The sequence below is a fragment of the Lampris incognitus genome, chromosome 4 (genome assembly GCF_029633865.1).
Source record: "Lampris incognitus isolate fLamInc1 chromosome 4, fLamInc1.hap2, whole genome shotgun sequence".
Taxonomy (NCBI): domain Eukaryota; kingdom Metazoa; phylum Chordata; class Actinopteri; order Lampriformes; family Lampridae; genus Lampris; species Lampris incognitus.
The window spans coordinates 8,740,830-8,761,198 of NC_079214.1; the positions used below are offsets into that span (position 1 = coordinate 8,740,830).

General features: G+C 53.0%; 1 protein-coding gene across 1 annotated transcript; it reads left to right on the forward strand.

Moving 5' to 3' along the window:
- The first annotated feature begins 10,830 nt into the window (after window positions 1-10,830).
- LOC130111579 (platelet binding protein GspB-like) lies at window positions 10,831-20,185 on the forward strand. Its single transcript, XM_056278807.1, has 2 exons — window positions 10,831-10,901; window positions 19,138-20,185. The coding sequence occupies exons 1-2, from the start codon at window positions 10,831-10,833 to the stop codon at window positions 20,183-20,185; spliced, it is 1,119 nt and encodes a 372-aa protein (XP_056134782.1).
- The last annotated feature ends 184 nt before the right edge of the window (window positions 20,186-20,369 follow it).

Below are 20,369 nucleotides of genomic sequence, written 5' to 3' on the forward strand. Positions count from 1 at the left end.
AGAAGACACCCCCCCCCCCCCCGAAGGAGGCAGACGAGTGAGGAGAGGGCGGAAAACCAGGTTGAATCACGTCGATGCCGAAATCACCACAAACATTTTGCTACGGGGTCATTGCAAAAAGCACGCGGGAATCCATTGCAAACGCACAAAGAATCGGAAGGTTTGAAGGGTCCATTATTTCAATCGATACACAAAGACACACCCACACGCGCACCACCACCCACCCCACCCCACCCCACCCCCCCTTTATATTTCTGCATCTTCCTCCCCCTGGGGGAGATGTGAGTAGATAGACAGAGGACAACAGCCCAGTAATGGCAATCATAACGTGTAAAGCCTGGTGATGGGGGCGTGGGTGGCGCTTTGAGGTAGAAAGTGGAGCGCGGCTGCGCTTCATCACCGGGTTGAAATGACTCTGTCGGCTTCAATCGCCGCGCAGCATTCTCAAAAGCGCCGCACGCAATTTGACAATTAAACTGACACATGACCCAATTTCATATAAATGTTTGTTGTAGCCCCTCTCCCCCCCCCCCCCCCTCCGTCTCTCTTTCTCCCTGACACAAACAAGCCCGCACAAAGAGGTGGACTCCCAGCTCAGCAGACCACATTCATTTACAGTACCGGCAAAACGAGCAGCAAACAATAACAGCAGTCCTCCGAGGCTGAGCAGACTGCGGATGACGGGCGAGAGAGGCGGGAATACCAGATATCAGTGGCTAGTGGTGATCCAAGAACAGGGGGCGAGGAGATCGAATCGAGAACGGTGCAAAGGTCAAATGGGAGAGCCCCGTGACATTCCCTAGACAGGACATGAAGCTAATATGCATAATTTCCTATCATAAAAATTGGATGAGGGGCCGTCAGGGTAGCGTAGCGGTCTATTCCGTTGCCTACCAACATGGGGATCGCCGGTTTGAACCCCCATGTTAAGCTCTGGCTTGGTCGGGCGCCCCCCACATATAGCAGGGAATAAGCCCCGCTATGTAGGGGTGTGATTGGTGTAAGCCTGCCCTGGACGACTGAAAGAATACAAGATCTAGGTCTGTAACCCCCAGGACATTCAGCCCCAGTCCCAGTAAGTATTGTAACGTGCAGGGATAAGAAGACACGCTGGCCGCTGGCTGGCGGGTCTGAGCCTTTAGTCGAGCGGTTAGCGATGCCTCCTGCGGTGCGGGCGGTACGGGTTCGCGTCCCGGCCGCGGCAGTTCCTGTGGTTGCGTTGTCCCCCGAATTCGCTACATTGGTGACAGAAGTGGGATGGAGCGATCGGAAGCGCATGCGCCCTGAGGCGTGAATGGGCTGATACTTGTGTAACCGGTTATTTTCTTGCCCGGTGCGGGATTCGATACGGGGTGTACTGCACCACAAGGCGACATCACTGACTGCTCGGCTAAAGGGTCAGACCCGTTAGCTAGGGGACTAACGTGTCTTATTAGTAGTTTACAGTCGTCACCCTCCCCGGAAGCGCGCCCTCGCGCTTTGTTATTCCCGCGCTCCGAAGAGACTTCTGAGGATCTGCACACTTCCGGATCCCACCGCTGCCACCAATGTAATCGGTTCTTTTCTTGCCCGGTGCGGGATTCGATACGGTGTGTACTGCACCACAAGGCGACGTCACTAACCGCTCAGCTAAAGGGTCAGACCCGTTGGCTAGGGGCTAACGTGTCTTATTGTTAGTTTACACTATATATCAATCTGTATCTATCCGTACCGTTACATACAGACACAATAACCGCCATGCATAACTGTAGTCCACTAACTTCCGGTTTCTACTGCAGCGGTCATACCAGTTTCCTGTTTGTTGGTGTGCGCTATTGACAACGGCACATTTTTCGCGATGCCTGCAGGATTTACCATGGATCAATGTCAACGAAACGCACAGAGTTGTCGACAAACTTTCACCTGCACCTGCCAGCAAACGGGTGAAAAGTTTCAAGTTGTACATATCACGTTATGTCCACAATTCCGTCCGTCCGTCCGTCCGCTCAGCCTCACAGTTGTGGACGTAACTTGATACGTATGTAGCCCTATTCTTTTGTCTGTCAACCCGACCACCCCTTGAACAGCCTCTGCGTTGTGTTATTGTATATTGACTCCGGGGCGGACGGAGGGAGAAGACGGTTGTACAGACGGGAGACAGGAGTCCTTGTAACACAAACCGGAACTTGTGTAAGTTTCTGAGACCACAAAAATAAATATCACATTCAAAGAATTGCTCGAGCCATATGAAAAAAATACCATTAACTAACAAAGTAATGGCCTACTTACCCTGCTAACATCTTATCATGTTAACCAATACATTGTTTAGCTAGCTCAGCCGTGCGACGCACTAAACTGTCAAATGGCGCTTTTCCAACCTCCGTTTTTAAACAAAAATCAGATCTGTTGCATAAAAGACACGATTAACAGCCATCTCATATAAAAGCTAACAGCGATGGGCCTTTCACATACTCTAAAATACCCATTTATGCGGGCAAACAATAGCGCTTACCTTGTAACACGAAGCGGAACCCGTTCTACGGTGGCCACGGAGGGACAAAAGAGTCGTAAACACGCTCGAAAGGAAAAAAATACGTGCCGACAATTCAAGATCGCCCCCTGCCGGCGCTTAAGTGTAACTCACTTCCTTACATGTACAACTTGCTGGTAGGTGCAGGTGAAAGTTTGTCGACAGTTCTGTGCACGTCGTTGACGTTTATCTTGCAGGAAACTAGTGTGACCGCTGCTGTAGAAACCGGAAGTCGGTGGACTCAGTCATGCACAGAGTCGATTGAGGAGGGGAAAAAAGAGGGGGGGGGGTGAAATTGTTTACTTATTTATTTATTTGATTGGATGAGTCTCTCCCTTGTGCCCTCTGTGACACAGGGAAGCAACACCGGCACACATCCTCAGCTGTCGCAAGGCCGCTTCGGAGAGAGAGAGAGAGGGAGAGGGAGAGAGGGAGGGAGGCCACCGCCGCCATCGCATCCAGGGAGGGTGGGGTCACGAGCCCTCTTCAAACCCCGGTTTACGTCAACCGGGGTTGTGAAAGAACAGCCGAGAATGTCAGCCGGGCATCAAGTGCAAGAAGAAGAAGAGCACGACGTGAGACTGGCAGCTCGAGGTGAAGCTGGTGAAGCGGCTTAATTTCCCAGAGCGCCATTAGAATGTGCATACTGAGGCCGGACGCTGCGGGCGGGGCCGCCATCACACACACGGCGGCAGGTGGTGGTTCTGCGCCGGTCAAGCTGCAGCTGATTGCTCCCCCAGAGAATCAGGCCGAGGAGGCCGAGCGAGGGAACTGGGCAGAGGTGAGGATTTGGCGGGAGCTCGCCACGGCCAGTTCCGGCCTGGTCCATACTCCCCCCCCCCTCCCCCCTCTTTTATTCTATAGAAAAACCATTCAAAATACAACACACACATATACCAAACCAATAGGGCAATAACACGTTTCACAAGCCCGTCGAACTCTACAGAACCAAACGCGAATCAGAGATTACGGCACAGGTGGACAGGACAGGAAATAGTGAGGAAACCTGGAGGCCTCGGCGTGGCTTCCAGCCTACAGACCCCCACCACCACCATCACCACCACATCAAAGAAATCAAACAAACAAAAATACACATATACCACACACAGCACACTGTTTAGCCACCATTCAGCATCGCCCTCCCTCCTTCCCCGGTCACAGCAGGAGGGCGGCCCTCTACAAGTCCACCAGCAGACTCCTCCTCTCTAGCACAACCGCGCTACACGTTCACATCCCTTTCCGTTACACTCCTAAAATTATTCCCCACCTCAGCTCTCCTCCTCTCCTAACGGCCGTGGTCCTCCTCCTTAGCTTGACAGCGCACCTTGCACGGCTTAAAACACGATGTAATAAATTCACGTCGCGTCCGTCACTGTGCCAGTCACCCCGAGGGTTGAACGGGCGAAGGGGGGGGGGGAGGGGGGATCAACATTGCCAAATTTTTCTTTACTTTTATTTTTTGCGGTAGTATGTACGACAGTATTCCAGAACAAGAACGAGTGTAAAGTTGAAAGGTGCGTATATATCTAACAAGCACGTATGCTCAGGGGGGGATTCTGGGTGGGGGGGGGGGGGCAGGTCATCCAGCAAGTCGTTAACATATCAGATGCACCAGGATGGGGTTTCTTCAGAAGCGGTCAGGAAAAGTGGACGCCGCGAGACTTCCCTGTCGAGCCGACAGAGTTTGGGCCTAACGTGGCCGATGGACCCGACCCATCCTTTGCAAATGATGACGTGCCCACGTATTCCCAAAATAACTTGTGTGTGTGTGTGTGGGGGGGGGGGTGTTGGGGGGGTGGTGTGCATAGTGCCTGCTATTTCCTGACAGTGCACATGATTATTTCTCGTTCTCGCTCCTGACGATGCATAATTTACGAGTCTTACCGAGTTACGCTTTTCATTTGTTCTGTTTTTTTCCCCCCCTTTTGGACATGGTGAAGAACACCCACAGCGGGTAAGATGAGCACAACCCCCCCACCCCCACCCACCCCCACCCCCCCCGTCATTCAGGCCACTTGTTGTCTGTGATGGTTTACAGTCTTGTTAGCAGTACAGTGAACCACCACGACACAGTTCCCAGTGATACTGCTGAAGAGATAATAAAGGAGGAGGAGGAGGAGGAAGGAGGAGAGCAGGTGGTACAAGACGCGGGGTGGTGCCTGTACAATGGAGAGGGGGATGAGGAGAAGCCAGAGGAGAGAGAGGAAATGAAGCTTTTACGGGAGTCGGCAGTATTAAAGGTGCTCAATTTACACTTGCAGATTCTCATCATCATTCTCATTCTCATCTGTATTGCAGCCGGACTCTTGTGAATCCAACCCTGCTGTGTGTGTTGTGTGTCTTTGTGTGTCTTTGTGTGTCTGTGTGTGTGTGTGACAACACTAGTCTCTGCTAGTCCTGCACTGGCAGAAAGAGTCTGTGGACGGGTAGATCTGTCTCACCATCTGTTCCTGGCCAGACCGCCGCTATCTGTTCTCATAATATCCTGTCTCATCTGCCGTCGGCCATCTTGGGCGAGGCACGTGTTCCATAAAGCTCGATTAAGAATTTTTCCCCGAATTCACTTCTTCCCTCCATCTGTCATTCAACCATCTATTCATCCACCATCCATCCATCCATCCATCCATCCCTCCAACTGTTCCTCCATCTGTTCATTCATCTACCCACCCACCCATCCAGCCATCCATTCATTCATCATCCATCCCTCCATCCATCTATCAACCATCATCTATCCATCCATACACACATCCCTCCATTTATTCATTCATCAATCCCTCCATCCATCCATCCATCCAGCTATTCCTCCATCTATTCATTCATCTACCCACCCACCCACCCATCCATCCATCCATTCATCATCCATCCAGCTATTCCTCCATCTATTCATTCATCTACACACCCACCCATCCAGCCATCCATGCATTCATCATCCATCCATCTATCAACCATCATCTATCCATCCATACACACATCCCTCCATTTATTCATTCATCAATCCCTCCATCCATCCATCCATCCATCCAGCTATTCCTCCATCTATTCATTCATCTACCCACCCACCCATCCATCCATCCATCCATTCATCATCCATCCATCCATCCATCCATCCATCCATCCATCCATCCATCCAACTATTCCTCCAACTATTCATTCATCTACACACCCACCCATCCAGCCATCCATTCATTCATCATCCATCCCTCCATCCATCTATTACCCATCATCTATCCATCCATACATACATCCCTCCATCTATTATTCATCAATCCCTCCATCCATCCATCCAACTATTCCTCCATCTATTCATTCATCTACACACCCACCCATCCATCCATCCATCCATCCATTCATCATCCATCCATCCATCCATCCATCCAACTATTCCTCCAACTATTCATTCATCTACACACCCATCCACCCATCCATCCAGCTATTCCTCCATCTATTCATTCATCTACACACCCACCCATCCATCCATCCCTCCAACTATTCCTCCATCTGTTCATTCATCTACCCACCCACCCATCCAGCCATCCATTCATCATCCATTCATCCATCCATCCAACTATTCCTCCAACTATTCATTCATCTACACACCCATCCATCCATCCATTAACCATCCATCTATCAACCATCATCTATCCATCCATCCCTCCTTCTATTCATTCATCAATCCCTCCCTCCATCCATCCATACATCCATCTATCTATCTATCCACCCTTCCTTCATCCATCTGTCACCCATCATCTATCCATCCATCCATCATCCATCTTATATCCATCAGTCCATCTATGACCATCCTCTGTTGATCTATCCATCCATCCATCCATCCATCCATCCATCCATCCATCCATCCATCCATCCATCACCCACTTTCACTTCATCCATCCATCCATGCATCCACCCATCTAATATTCATTCATCTATCCATCCATTCATGCTGCCCATCATCCATTGTCTTGTGTGTAGCGTAGTGGATGTGATATGAGGAGAGCGGGTTGTGCTGCCGAGAGTGCTGTCTGTTTGTAGAGCCACTTCTGGGCAAGAGAACAAACGGGTCAACCATCCTTCCCCCAAACTCACCCTGAGAGCCACGGGGGGGGGGGGGGGGCTGCGACGGGGCAGTGGCCAGCGAAAGGAATTGATAATCCTTTTTTTTTTTTATTATAAATTATTTCTCTACGTTTTCCACTACCTCTCTTTATCTCGCTCCTTAAAGAAAACCCTCCTCCGTCTCAACCCTCTCTATGTACCCTCCCCTGGTTCGTTTCTATCTCTCCCCCGCATCTCTGGGCCTTATCCGTGGCCTGCAGGTCAGCGTCGGCGCCGATCGCCAGGCCCGTAATGAGCACGGCCTTATCGCCCATGCAGGACTGTTCCCGCGGCTCAAAGAGAGGAGCAGGGTAATGATGTCACCCCGCAGCCCGGCCTTCATCGCTCATCATCACACATGACGAGTGAGAGCGCCGTGTCTGGACAGCGTGCTCGTGGCTCTGTTTCCTCCGGAGAGTCCTGTGCTGGTCCTGCGTCCAACATTTCCCAGGCCACGTCCTTATCCACTACCGGCCGTCCCGGCGCAGGTGTCTCTTTATTTAGTCACGTCCCTGTGCTGCTGGTGAGGGTTTCGCTCAACGCTGGAGGCCCGGCAGCTAAACGCCGTGGTCGTCGGACGGCAGGGGACGTGGGGGTTTTGGCCACGGGAGGGTAGCGGGCAGGACATAGCATACCCCGCAACACAGAACTGGTCTTTCAGAAGCTGCAAAAGCCCTGTGGTTTGGTATTTCTGCCAGCGTTTAGACGAAGCGGACGAAGCAGCGTGTCCGCCAACCGAATCGGTGTCAGACACGCACATCCGCTTCTTTGTGTCACCGTTCCTTCCTTCCTCCCTCCCTCCTTCCTCCTCCTCCTCCTCCTCTTTTCACTGTTTTGCCTCTTCCGTCTCTGGAGGCCGGTGGAGCTGCGATGAGATCACTGATTAAAAAGCATCTCTCTCTACATATCTCCCTACATCTCTCTCTCTGTCTCTCTCTCTCCATTTATCGCTCTCCATCTCTCCATCTCTCTCTCTCTCCCTCTCTCACTGTATCTCTCTCTCTCCCCATTTCGCTGTCTCTCTCCCTCTCTCACTGTCTCTCCCTCTCTCACTGTCTCTCCCTCTCTCTCACTGTATCTCTCTCTCTCCATCTCTCTATCTCCATCTCCATCTCTCTCTCTCTCACTGTATCTCTCCATCTCTCTATCTCCATCTCCATCTCTCTCTCTCTCTCCCCATTTCGCTGTCTCTCTCCCTCTCTCACTGTCTCTCGCCATTTTTCTCTCTTTGTCTCTTTCTCCATGTCTCTCTCTCTTCATCTCACTCTTTCTCCATCTCTCTCTCTCCATCTCTCTATCTCTCTCTCTCACCGTATCTCTCTCTCTCTCCCCATTTCGCTGTCTCTCTCCATCTCTCTTTCTCCATCTCTCTCCATCTCTCTCTCTCACTGTATCTCTCTCTCCCCATTTCGCTCTCTCTGTCCATCTCTCTTTCTCCATGTCTCTCACTCTCTCCATCTCTTTCACCATCTCTCTGTCTTTCTCTCCCCATCTCTTTCTCCATCTCTCTCTCCCCCATCTCTCTCTCTCATCTCTCTCTCACTGTCTCTCTCTCTCTCTCTCGCTCTCCATCTCTCTCTCTCTCTCTCTCTCTCTCTCTCTCTCTCTCTCTCTCTCTCTCTCTCTCATTGTCTAGCTGTCTCGCTCTCATTCTCCCTTTCTCCATCTCTCTCTCTCTCTCCATCGCTCTGTCTCCATCTCTCTATCTCTCTCTCTCTCACTGTATCTCTCTCTCTCCCCATTTCGCTCTCTCTGTCCATCTCTCTTTCTCCATGTCTCTCACTCTCTCCATCTCTTTCCCCATCTCTCTGTCTTTCTCTCCCCATCTCTTTCTCCATCTCGCTCTCTATCCATCTCTCTCTCCCCCATCTCTCTCTCTCTCATCTCTCTCTCTCGCTCTCCATCTCGCTCTCTCTCATTGTCTAGCTGTCTCGCTCTCTATCCATCTGTCTCTCCCCCATCTCTCTCTCTCATCTCTCTCTCTCTCTCTCTCTCTCTCTCTCTCTCTCTCTCTCTCTCTCTCCCCCCATCTCGCTCTGTTCTGCTCCCTTCTCAAAAGCACCGACTTCTGGGAAGGCACAACATAAGATATTCTCTCAAAAGCTAGACTGCCTCTTCCTCCCCTCTTCCTCTGCTTCTGCCTCCAATTATCTATTTCTGTCGTTTACTATCAGCCTCAGTTCCTGCCGGTATCGCTCTCAGCCCACACGGCTGCTGGTGGTGACAGAGCCTCTGCAGAGCCCCGCATCCTCCCCGCCGTCTCTGTTCTGCACACAGGACCGGCGACGAGGGTCAAGTAGAGGAGCACGGAGCCGGGGACGAGACGGTTAACGTCACGGAGAGTGAAAATGACAGCATGTGATAGGAAAGAGGGGGAGGAGGGGGGAGGCAGGAGAGAGAAAGGCTAATAGAAAAAAAAAGACAGTGGAAGGAGGGAAAACACGATGAGAGAAAAGGGAAGGAGGAGAGGAGCAGCGAGGATGCTGGAGTGCTCGGAGGGAGCGATTCAGACCAGAAGGGCAGTAGCTTGAGTTTGCACGCCGAAACACACACGCACACGCACGCACGCGCACGCACACGCACGCACACGCACGCACACACACAGATCTGAGACACGGTACGACTCTGCTGTACCAGAGAGTTACGTAAGAGAACATACACGCGCGTGTGCATGCACACACTCCCCCTAACACACACACACACACACACACACATACACACACACACACACACACACACACACACACACACATACACACACACACACACACACACACACACACACACACACACACACACACACACACACACACACACACACACACACACACACACACACACACACACAGACTTCAATTTCCATGATAGCCTCAATTCCAGATGGGCTGCATGGGGTAAATCAGTGTGACAGCTGACTGAGGTAACGTGGAGGTGTCCCACCTGGAGCGCTCTGTGGCCTAACATGACAGTCACACGCTGCTCTGCTGCAGCGCTCACACTCGCACCCCAGCCATTAACCCCACCCCCCCCACCCCCCAGATCTCCATATACGTTGTTTAAGTCGTCACATTGTGTCTGTCCTCATTTATCCACCCATCCCTTTTGTGTCTTTTTCAATCTTTTGCATTTGTGGTTGCAAATATATATATATATATATATATATATATATATATATAAAATACACGCACACACTCACACACGCCAATCAATAGGACGGATCAATCGCTCTTATTTCATGGCCGTACAGTCTGGTTCCTTAAGTCTGAAATCCAGGTAGCTGGTGTCCCCCACACTGTGACACTGAGTGGAACAGGGGATAAAAATATATAACCATTAGCACCGAATTACAGCTCTCTCTCTCGCTCTCTCGCCCCCCCCCTTGTTCTAGTACGATCTCTCTAATAAGATTGCAGCCTATTATATTATTATATTATCCATTTTTTTAAAACTGTCATGTTAACAAGACAGTTCACAATGAATGTGGGTGCTGATAATACCAAGGTATTACCTCAGAAAACAGTTGAGGAATTAATAATGTAAACTACTAATGAGACACATTAGTCCCTAGTTAACGGGTCTGAGCCTTTAGCCGAGCGGTTAGTGACGTCGCCTTGTGGTGCAGTACACCCCGTATCGAATCCCGCACCGGGCAACAAAGTAACCGGTTACATTGGTGGCAGCGGTGGGATCCGGAAGTGTGCAGATCCTCAGAAGTCTCTTCGGAGCGCGGGAAGAACAAGCGCGAGGGCGCGCTTCCGGGGAGGGTGACGACTGTAAACCACTAATAAGACACGTTAGCCCCTAGCTAACGGGTCTGATCCTTTAGTGACGTCGCCTTGTGGTGCAGTACACCCCGTATCGAATCCCGTACCGGGCAAGAAAATAACCGGTTACAATAATAATTTAATATTTTTTTTTGCACATTGCTCCCCGGCCTCGCTGACATTTACAGCCGGTTTATCTTGCAGGTAAGAGAGACGTCAGAAAACCTCTGCAGACTAGTGACCGAAACAGTCTCTCAGGGTTGCTCATGGGAAGCTTATGGAAATAGCCAGTACGACTTGCTAGCGTTGTCCCGTGTTCCGCAAAGCACTACAGTGTTTAAGAGCGTTTATAAAAAGTCATAAGTCATTCATGAGTTAAATTATAGGAGAGTCAAGTCGTTGTCATGCATTGTAAAACTTCTTGCTGCCAACCAGAACCCACAGGAGTTGAGACTTCAATTTGTAATGTCGCCCAGATGTAAAATTCAGAGCTGCTCCATAGTCAACGAGGAGCCCAGGCAGAAAAGGAGCTCCAGGTTAGTATAAACAGCTCTGAGAAGGAAGCTGCTCGACTGGGAGCTGGGACTTAGCCTAGCCATCTTTGTCAAGTCCTTGTCGTAAGGCTCCAGATGGAGCGTTCCCGATGCCGTTGTGGCTGAGTCGGTATGTTGTTCGTGTTATCGTTATATTGTAGCGAATTCGGGGGACGACGCAACCACAGGAACTGCCGCGGCCGGGACGCGAACCCGTATCGCCCGCACCGCGGGAGGCATCGCTAACCGCTCGACTAAAGGGTCAGACCCGCCAACCAGCGGCCAGCGTGTCTTCTTATCCATGCACGTGACTTCTCATCCATGCACGTGACAATACCCCTCCTCCTTCGGGAAGCGCGTCCCCGCGCTTAAGCATATCAGCTCCTTCACGCCTCAGGGCGCATGCGCTTCCGATGGCCTTACGGTCGCTCCATCCCACTTCTGACACCAATGTAGCGAATTCGGGGGGGGGGGGGACGACGACGCAACCACAGGAACTGCCGCGGCCGGGACGCGAACCCGCATCGCCCGCACCGCAGGAGGCATCGCTAACCGCTCGACTAAAGGGTCAGACCCGCCAGCCAGCGGCCAGCGGGTCTTCTCATCCATGCACGTTACACTAGTTTTACTTATTATTTTCGTGTTTGCCTGTACTTTCAACTGCTGATTTCAGATACACGTGTGCCAACCGCTGTAAGGGCACTGCCAGTGTGTGTGTGAACTGACTGCCCTGTGCTGCCTCTGGTAGGATAAATGTGCAGGTCCTGATTGCTGGTGTGACTGGTGTTCTCCAGTCTGTGAGCAACCATCTTACAGCTGCTACACCGTCATGGGCATAACCTCCATCAGCACACACACATACACACACACACCAAAATGCACATGGAGTTGGTTTACGAGTTACCAGGACGATATTTCCTCGTGCCCATGATGCATGAAGGGCGTCGGTCAGTCTGTAATCGCCTCCATGTTGAATACAATAATAGTAGCAGGCCGTGCTGTCGAGTCGACGAATGACATCACCGTACGTGCATAAATTATCGATGACATAACAGAGAGAGGAGGAAAGGCTGCCTGCATTATTCAGAATACGAGGGGAAGTCAACCTACAGCTACGGACAGGCGAGTGCTGGTCTTTCACAAGACGTGCATCCGCATGCCGGTTCTGCACAGCGTCCGTCTCTGCCTGGTGTCTGTGGGAGAACGGCAGGCCTCTGCCAGCGTGCCGAGCTTTGTCTGAGGCAGCTTGTTCAAATCTGGTGCCAGCCTGCCAAATGGAGGGAAGCAAAGCTTGACCAGCGGTCCTGTTATGATATCACTCAGGTTTTACCAGATACGTGTTAGAGCCGCCTAAAAAAACAGCCAGTAATAAGAGTCATGAGGACGGGTGGATCAGAGGACGTTAGTGTTACTGGAGCCAATCAGCTAATGCGTGGCCTCATTCATGTGTATGTTAGAGAGAGAACTGTGTTTACACCACGTCCGAGTTGAGATGAGTTTCTGAGATTTCTTAATAAAATGTAAAAAAAAAAAATTAATCAAAAACACAGCTTAGTTGGACGCATAAAGAAAATGTTGAACAAATTATCGTTACTTCATTAAAAAGTCAGGGTAAGGGGGCGTCCGGATGGCGTAGCGCTCTGTTTCGTTGCCTACCAACACAGGGAGCACCGGTTCGGATCCCTGTGGTACCTCCGGCTTGATCGGGCGTCCCTGCAGACACACCTGGCCGTGTCTGCAGGTGGGAAGCCGGATGTGGGTATGTCTCCTGATCGTTGCACTAGCGCCCCCTCTGGTCGGTCGGAGGGGGGGGTAGCGTGGTCCTCCCACGCGCTACGTCCCCCAGGTGAAACTCCTCACTGTCAGGTGAAAAGAAGCGGCTGGTGACTCCACATGTATGGGAGGAGGCATGTGGTGGTCTGCAGCCCTCCCCGGATCGGAGCAGAGGGGGGTGGAGCAGAGACCGGGACGGGTTGGAAGAGTGGGGTAATTAGCCGGTTACAATTGGGGGGAAAAGGGGGGGAAAGAAAAAAAATACAATGAAATAATAGGGTACTGACGGGTGATTAGCAAGAGAGGCGGGGTAGCGGTGAGAGGAGGCCAGCGGTCGCCTCGTTAAAACACAGAACCAGCAGAACAAGTGCATGGAGGACTGCGAGGCCTTTGGAAATGGCAAAGCTGCCGCTGAGCGTCTTGGCCTTTTCACAGTTGCGGTATGCGCTCCCAACGGCCTTCTCCGGATGGACCGCCTCTGCCAGAAATGGCATTAGATGTCTTTTCTGCGTTGCCAAGTTTACCCAGAGGCACTTCCACAACCCAACCTAGACCGCAGGCTTCCGCGTTTTAAAACTGCGACGTCGACCACTGACCTCTTCCATCTGAACTGACGGGCTTTAAGGTAAATCAGATCCGGTTCTGTTGAGCTGCAGTGGAAGAGCTGATCAGTCAGTCAGTCAATCAATCAAATTTCCCCCCCCCTTTTTCCTCCCCAATTGTGCTTGGCCAATTACCCCGCTCTTCCGAGCCGGTCGCTGCTCCACCTCCTCTGCCGACTACCACATGCCTCCTCCCGTACATGTGGAGCAGCCAGCCGCTTCCTTTCACCTGACAGTGAGGAGTTTCGCCAGGGGGACGTAGCAGGTGGGAGGGTCCCGCTATTCCCCCCCCAGTTCCCCCTCCGAGCAGGCGCCCCAACCAACCAGAGGTGGCGCTAGTGCAGCGACACATACCCACATCCGGCTTGCCACCCGCAGACACAGCCAATCATGTCTGTAAGGGACACCCGATGGGGATTCGAACCGGCGATCCCCGTGTTGGTAGGCAACGGAATAGACCGCCACACCACCCGGACGCCCGCATTCGCTGATAGTATTTCTGATCACCAGTTGTGTTGCTATGGTGGTTGTTGTAGTGGACCTTCCTGACCGTCTTAGTCATATGCTACACCTGAGTAAAAACCAAAGGACAGGTGGTGTTCTTTAAGACGGACCCGGAGCAGCTCGACACGTCCCCCCTATTTGCTGAAGGCTTGTACACAGGCAGGTCTGTTTCAGAAACTCCCTCTCCGCCTCGCTCTCATCATCGCTCGCTCACTTTCTATTACACACAAACACACACACACACACAGACACACACACCCCCGATACTCACTCACTCAAGGCTGCCATGTAATCATGGAATCACTTGTGGTGGCTGCGAGACGGTGACTTGTCCCTGGTGAAAGCGCATCTGACAATGAGGCCGCGAGGCCTCCAGGAAATGGGACCACGGCGCTCCATCTTTTACAGGATACTCCGCCGCCGCCGCTCGCACAATCTGCCATGACAGAGTTTTAAATGGGAAACTCTTGACACCGCACAAACGGTGTGTGTCACTGCTGGTGAAAGCAAAGATGCGTTCCCCGGGAAATAATCCCACTGCCTGGTGCATATAAAACATGCACCAACCGTTAGGGTGGGGGTATTGATGCTCTGCTGATGTGGGTGCCGTTCTTGCAGAGTACTGTCACTCCTCTTGCAGGGTGTGTTGGTAATCCTGACTGCTCACAAGTTTCCCATTTGGTGCAATAAAGTGATTGGTTTATTGATTGATTGATTGATTGGTTGATTGATTGATTGATTGATTGATTGATTGATTGATTGATTGATTGATTGATTGATTGATTGATTGATCTCACACCAATATTAGCATGCTATTGACAGAAACATTGGGAAAGGCACAAAAAAAATCACCCGCTAAACAAGTCATCAGGCCCGGTCTCGCAGACAACACAACCTTCGTGTACAGCTTATTTGCAATTCCCAGAACGAGCCGATCGCATACCTTGCGCCGCCATGCATATGATGCATATCAATGCGGCGACGAGTCGAGACATAATCGGGGACATCTGCCGAGACCTGCTTGTGACCTTAATTTACACTCGCCACAGATCAGAGCCCTTCGCTTGCCTCCCCAGGTCTTTACCCTGACCTTAACCCAAACCTAAACCCAACCCAAAGCCTGTTCGGGCTGGGGGGGGGGCTGGGGGGGCATAGCGTGGTCCTCCCACGCGCTACGTCCCCCAGGTGAAACTCCTCACTGTCAGGTGAAAAGAAGCGGCCGACGACGCCACACGTTTGGGAGGAGGCGGGTGGTAGTCTGCGGCCCTCCCCTGGATCGCCGGAGGGGGTGGAGCAGCGACCGGCACGGCTCGGGAGAGAGGGGTAATTGGCCGGATACAATTGGGAAGAAAAAAGGGGGAACCCCCCCCCCCTAAAAAAAACTAAACCAGGTGGTCTGAGCAGGTGTCCTCAGCAATGTCCTCATGCATCATTACTGGTGTGAAACACCCTCCACATTGCAGCGCGAGACCGGGCGTGTGTGCGTGTGCGTGTGTGTGTGTGTGTGTGTGTGCGTGTGTGTGTGTGTGTGTGTGTGTGTGTGTGTGTGTGTGTGTGTGTGTGTGTGTGTGTGTGTGTGTGTGTGTGTGTGTTTGTGTGTGTCATGAAGTGGTGAGACTAGCTGACCTGCATCATGTAACAGGACGCTGAGAAGCTCAGAAACGTGGTGAACGAATATCTAGTGTGTGAGACTGGGTTGGGCCAGAACTGTGCTGCCCTATCAGGTGCCTGGAGGGGGGGATAGGTGGGAACACTTTCACAGGGTGTTAACCAGTAAGGAGCCCTGGGGCGTCCGGCTAGCTTAGCGGGCTATTCCGTTGCCTACCAAAACGGGGATCGCCGGTTCGAATCCCCGTGTTACCTCCGGCCTGGCAGGGCGTCCCTACAGACACAGTTGGCCGTGTCTGCGGGTGGGAAGCCGGATGTGGGTATGTGTCCTGGTCGCTGCACTAGCGCCCCCTCTGGTCGGTCAGGGCGCCCTTTTAGAGGGAAGGGGAATCGGGGGAGTAGCGTGAGCCTCCCACACGCTACACCCCCCCTGGTGAAACCCCACACTGTCAGGTGAGAAGACGCGGCTGGCGACTCCACATGTATGGGAGGAGGCATGTGGTAGTCTGCAGCCCTCCCCGGATGGGTAGAGGGGGTGGAGCAGCGGCTCGGTGGAGTGGGGTCATTGGCCAAGTACAATTGGGGAGAAAAAGGGGGGGTAGGTAGTGTTACGAAAAAGAGAAGCCAGAGTTTGAAAATACAGCCCTCCTCCTGCAGCTCTCCCCCTCCCCCCTCTGTCCTAAGCCCCTCCCACCGGGTGAGCACGGGCATGTAATTCAAACGTATACAGCCAGTGACACGTCCGCATTAGTGGAACAGCCAATAGGAACGCCCTCTCTCTCTGAAACGATGATATGTGGACAGGCCATCTTGTTGCTCATTATTTTTGATTATTACTTTTTTGTCAGACTATTTTATTTATTTATTTTATCCCCCCCCCCCCACTCCTTTTCCTCCCCAATTGTACTTGGCCAATTACCCCGCTCTTTGAGATGTCCCGGTCTCTGCTCCACCCCCTCTGCCGATCCGGGGGAGGGCTGCAGACTACCACATGCCTCCTCCCATACACGTGGAGTCGCCAGCCGCCTCTTTTCACCTGACGGTGAGGAGTTTCGCCAGGGGGGACACAGCGCGTGGGAGGATCACGCTATTCCCCCCAGTCCCCCCCCCCCCCGAACAGGCGCTCCGACCGACCAGAGGAGGCGCTAGTGCAGCGAGCAGGATACATACCCACATCCGGCCTCCCACCCGCAGACGCGGCCAATTGTGTCCGTAGGGACGCCCGACCAAGCCGGAGTTAACACGGGGATTCGAACCGGCGATCCCCCTGTTGGTAGGCAATGGAATAGACCGCCACGCCACCCGCATTTTATTTATGGATTGCTGTCGGGATGTAAACACAATTTCAACCAATATAGCAGCAACAACAACAAAAAGCTCCTACATTAAATTGCCTACCCTAGCTTTAAATACACCACGGGGTGGGAGGGGGGGCAGCATTACAGTTTATTAGGCGCCCCAGAATCCCCAGAAGCGGCCCTGCTCGTTATCCGAATGAGAGCCCCCATATTAAAACAACGCGTCTGATTATGTTACTCCAACTCTGACGTCATAGACCCAGGGCAGCGTAGTCAGCTAATGACAAGACACACGTTTCACCAAAACGCTGAACCGGGGCTCCCCAAGTCTCGGTGGGGAATTAGTCCGAGGACTAGTCGTGACTTCCTACTGTAGGTGGAACAAAACCTCTCCTCCATCCAGGGGCGGATCTACAGGGTGGCAAAGTGGGTGGCAGCTGCCACCTCTGGGACACAGTCTTGCCACCCCAGGAAAAAAAATCTCTAGCTCCACCACTGCCTCCACCTCTTGGTGGTCTTTGGTGCCGGACGCGTTGTGCTCAGATGTTCGTTTGGGGGGGGGGGGGAAACGTTGGCGTCCGGGAAGTACCGGGACCAGATTTCCTCCAGCATCAGGTGTTCCCTCTGTGACCTCGACCCCCACCCAGCTCGCACGATACGCGTAACGCCGCCCAGCTTTGACAGAAAGGGCAATTATCGACCCTGTTGATTTCCGTCGTTACGCATCGCCCGTTAAGGGTCTAGACCGGCGCTATTCAACCTAACGAAGCTCGGAACGATTCCTGAGCCGGGATGGGAGGACGCCAGTCCAGCCTCGGTCTAGGTGGCGCGGCGCGCCGGTTACACACAAACCATCCAAACGTGTGCACCCCGTCAAAACGGCGAGGTGACGGAGGGACGGATGACCTTGCGCGCGTCTCAACTCGGGTCGCCTCGCGTAAAAGGAACATCGATCCGCACGCCGCCGTCGGATCGCCAGCACAACAAGTGCTCAAGTGTCTCGGTCTCCCGGCCGGCGTGCTGACAGCCGCCACATTGCCACCACCTCTCGGCGTACGCAGCGTCCCTTCGCGGAGCGTTTCGTAACGACACAACAAGAGCACAGGCCCGTGCTGATTACAAGTAGAAATCAGCTGTTGCTGACAGCTTGTTGCAACGACCGACCCCCCATCGTCCTCACCATCATGACTTGGAAACAACATGTCACACTCAAGGGCGTTCTGGAACCAACGCGAGAGCTTATTTGAACTAAAGGGATACGGAGAGCAGGGATGACAACTCTCCCCCGGAGGCTGCTGGTCTCTTCCACTACTCACCTTGGCTGTTGCCTTCCTCTCGGTTCAGATGCATGACTCCTCTCGACGCGCACTCACGTACTCGTCGAGCCGCTCGGCGGAGAAATTCCTGCCCCACTCGCTCCTCGGCGGGGCAACTCTTACTCCCGATTTTTTTTTTTTTTTTGGGGGGATTTGCGGCTCTCGCCGTTTTATCGCGTCTCTCTCAGCGAGCTGGCACGCGTGCGCACGCTTGCGTGCAGCCGTGCATCTGTGCGTCCTTCTCCCCGAGTGCTTGGCTGGAGCAGGTAGCCTAGGTGATGTTGGAGCCCGCATGTATTTCTGCCTTGTACTCTCTCTCTCTCCTCCCCTCTCTCCCCCCCTCTCTCTCTGTCGTTCCCTCGCTCTCTCCCCCTCCGCTCAGGATCGCTCAAAGGGATGGTCGCAATAAAGGTTGTAGGGAGGAGGCGGCAGACGGGGCGGGGTGACGTGCGGGAGTCGTCAGGAGGTGTGGAGACTACTGACAGCTGGAGCCGCGCGCCCCGGAGCCTCTCCTCCCCATCATGTCGCCGTAACGATGCGCGCCCATCCTCCCTCCCTCCTCCTCCTCCGCCGCCGTGCAACAGATCCGGCGGGGTGACCGCGACGGGGCGAGCCGAGTCGGAACCGGTGAATGACAAAATGTCCCCCCCCCCCCCCCCGCGAAGAAGTCCGGTCACTTCCACAGGGGAATTCCGGACGCCGTCCGTTTCCCGCACATGCGGCTAAACACGCGTGTGTGTGGGGGGGGGGGGCGTCGTTGTCACGTCACGGGCAGATGTTCCGACGGCACGCGCGCTTCGGAGGAAATATGGCCAACTTGGTAAAAGGAAAACGTGCTCTGACGACATGATTTGAATGGCGATATGCGACAGGTTGGAGTCAAGAGCCACCGGGTGTTTCCCTCGATCCTGTCTTGCTTTTTGGTCCGTCTTCAAAGTACATTGGGCGCTATTTTCCGCTGGCGCCGCTTTTGGGAAATGTGAGCGTTGTTACGCAACTAGCGTTACTGTACACTTTGCGCCTCCACGGGGACTTGTTTGCGTCTCCCAAGTATTTAAGTGGACTTGCGGAGGATTTCATCCGTGGGACTCAGGGTGTCAAACTCGTCCGTGTGAGGTCAATTTCATCATCATACCAGTACAGCCAGTACAGCCAGTAGTACAGCCAGTACAGCCAGCAGTACAGCCAGTACAGCCAGTAGTACAGCCAGTACAGCCAGTACAGCCAGTAGTACAGCCAGTACAGCCAGTAGTACAGCCAGTACAGCCAGTACAGCCAGCAGTACAGCCAGTACAGCCAGTACAGCCAGTAGTACAGCCAGCACAGCCAGTAGTACAGCCAGTAGTACAGCCAGTACAGCCAGTAGTACAGCCAGTAGTACAGCCAGTACAGCCAGTAGTACAGCCAGTACAGCCAGTACAGCCAGTAGTACAGCCAGTACAGCCAGTAGTACAGCCAGTACAGCCAGTACAGCCAGTAGTACAGCCAGTAGTACAGCCAGTACAGCCAGTACAGCCAGTAGTACAGCCAGTACAGCCAGTAGTACAGCCAGTACAGCCAGTACAGCCAGCAGTACAGCCAGTACAGCCAGTACAGCCAGTAGTACAGCCAGTACAGCCAGTACAGCCAGCAGTACAGCCAGTACAGCCAGTAGTACAGCCAGTACAGCCAGTAGTACAGCCAGTACAGCCAGTACAGCCAGTACAGCCAGTGCAGCCAGTACAGCCGGCAGTACAGCCAATACAGCCAGTAGTACAGCCAGTACAGCCAGTACAGCCAGTAGTACAGCCAGTAGAGCCAGCAGTACAGCCAGTACAGCCAGTACAGCCAGTAGTACAGCCAGTACAGCCAGTACAGCCAGCAGTACAGGCAGCAGTACAGGCAGCAGTACAGGCAGTAGTACAGGCAGCAGTACAGCCAGCAGTACAGGCAGCAGTACAGCCAGCAGTACAGGCAGTAGTACAGGCAGCAGTACAGGCAGCAGTACAGGCAGCAGTACAGCCAGCAGTACAGCCAGTAGTACAGCCAGCAGTACAGGCAGCAGTACAGGCAGCAGTACAGGCAGCAGTACAGGCAGCAGTACAGCCAGCAGTACAGGCAGTAGTACAGGCAGTAGTACAGGCAGCAGTACAGCCAGCAGTACAGCCAGTAGTACAGGCAGCAGTACAGGCCCCGACAGCCGATAAAAGACACATTGACTCACCGCTCACGTTTGTCCGGAGCTGAATGACATGGCTCAGTGGCGGCCTCTAGTGTTCGGTACGCTGTAACGGCATCTCCACCCCGACCCGGCATACGTTTAAACAGCAACTAATATGCAGTGGCGTTTCTGGCTATTCTGGCGCCCTGGGTGAGACCCCCCCCCCACCA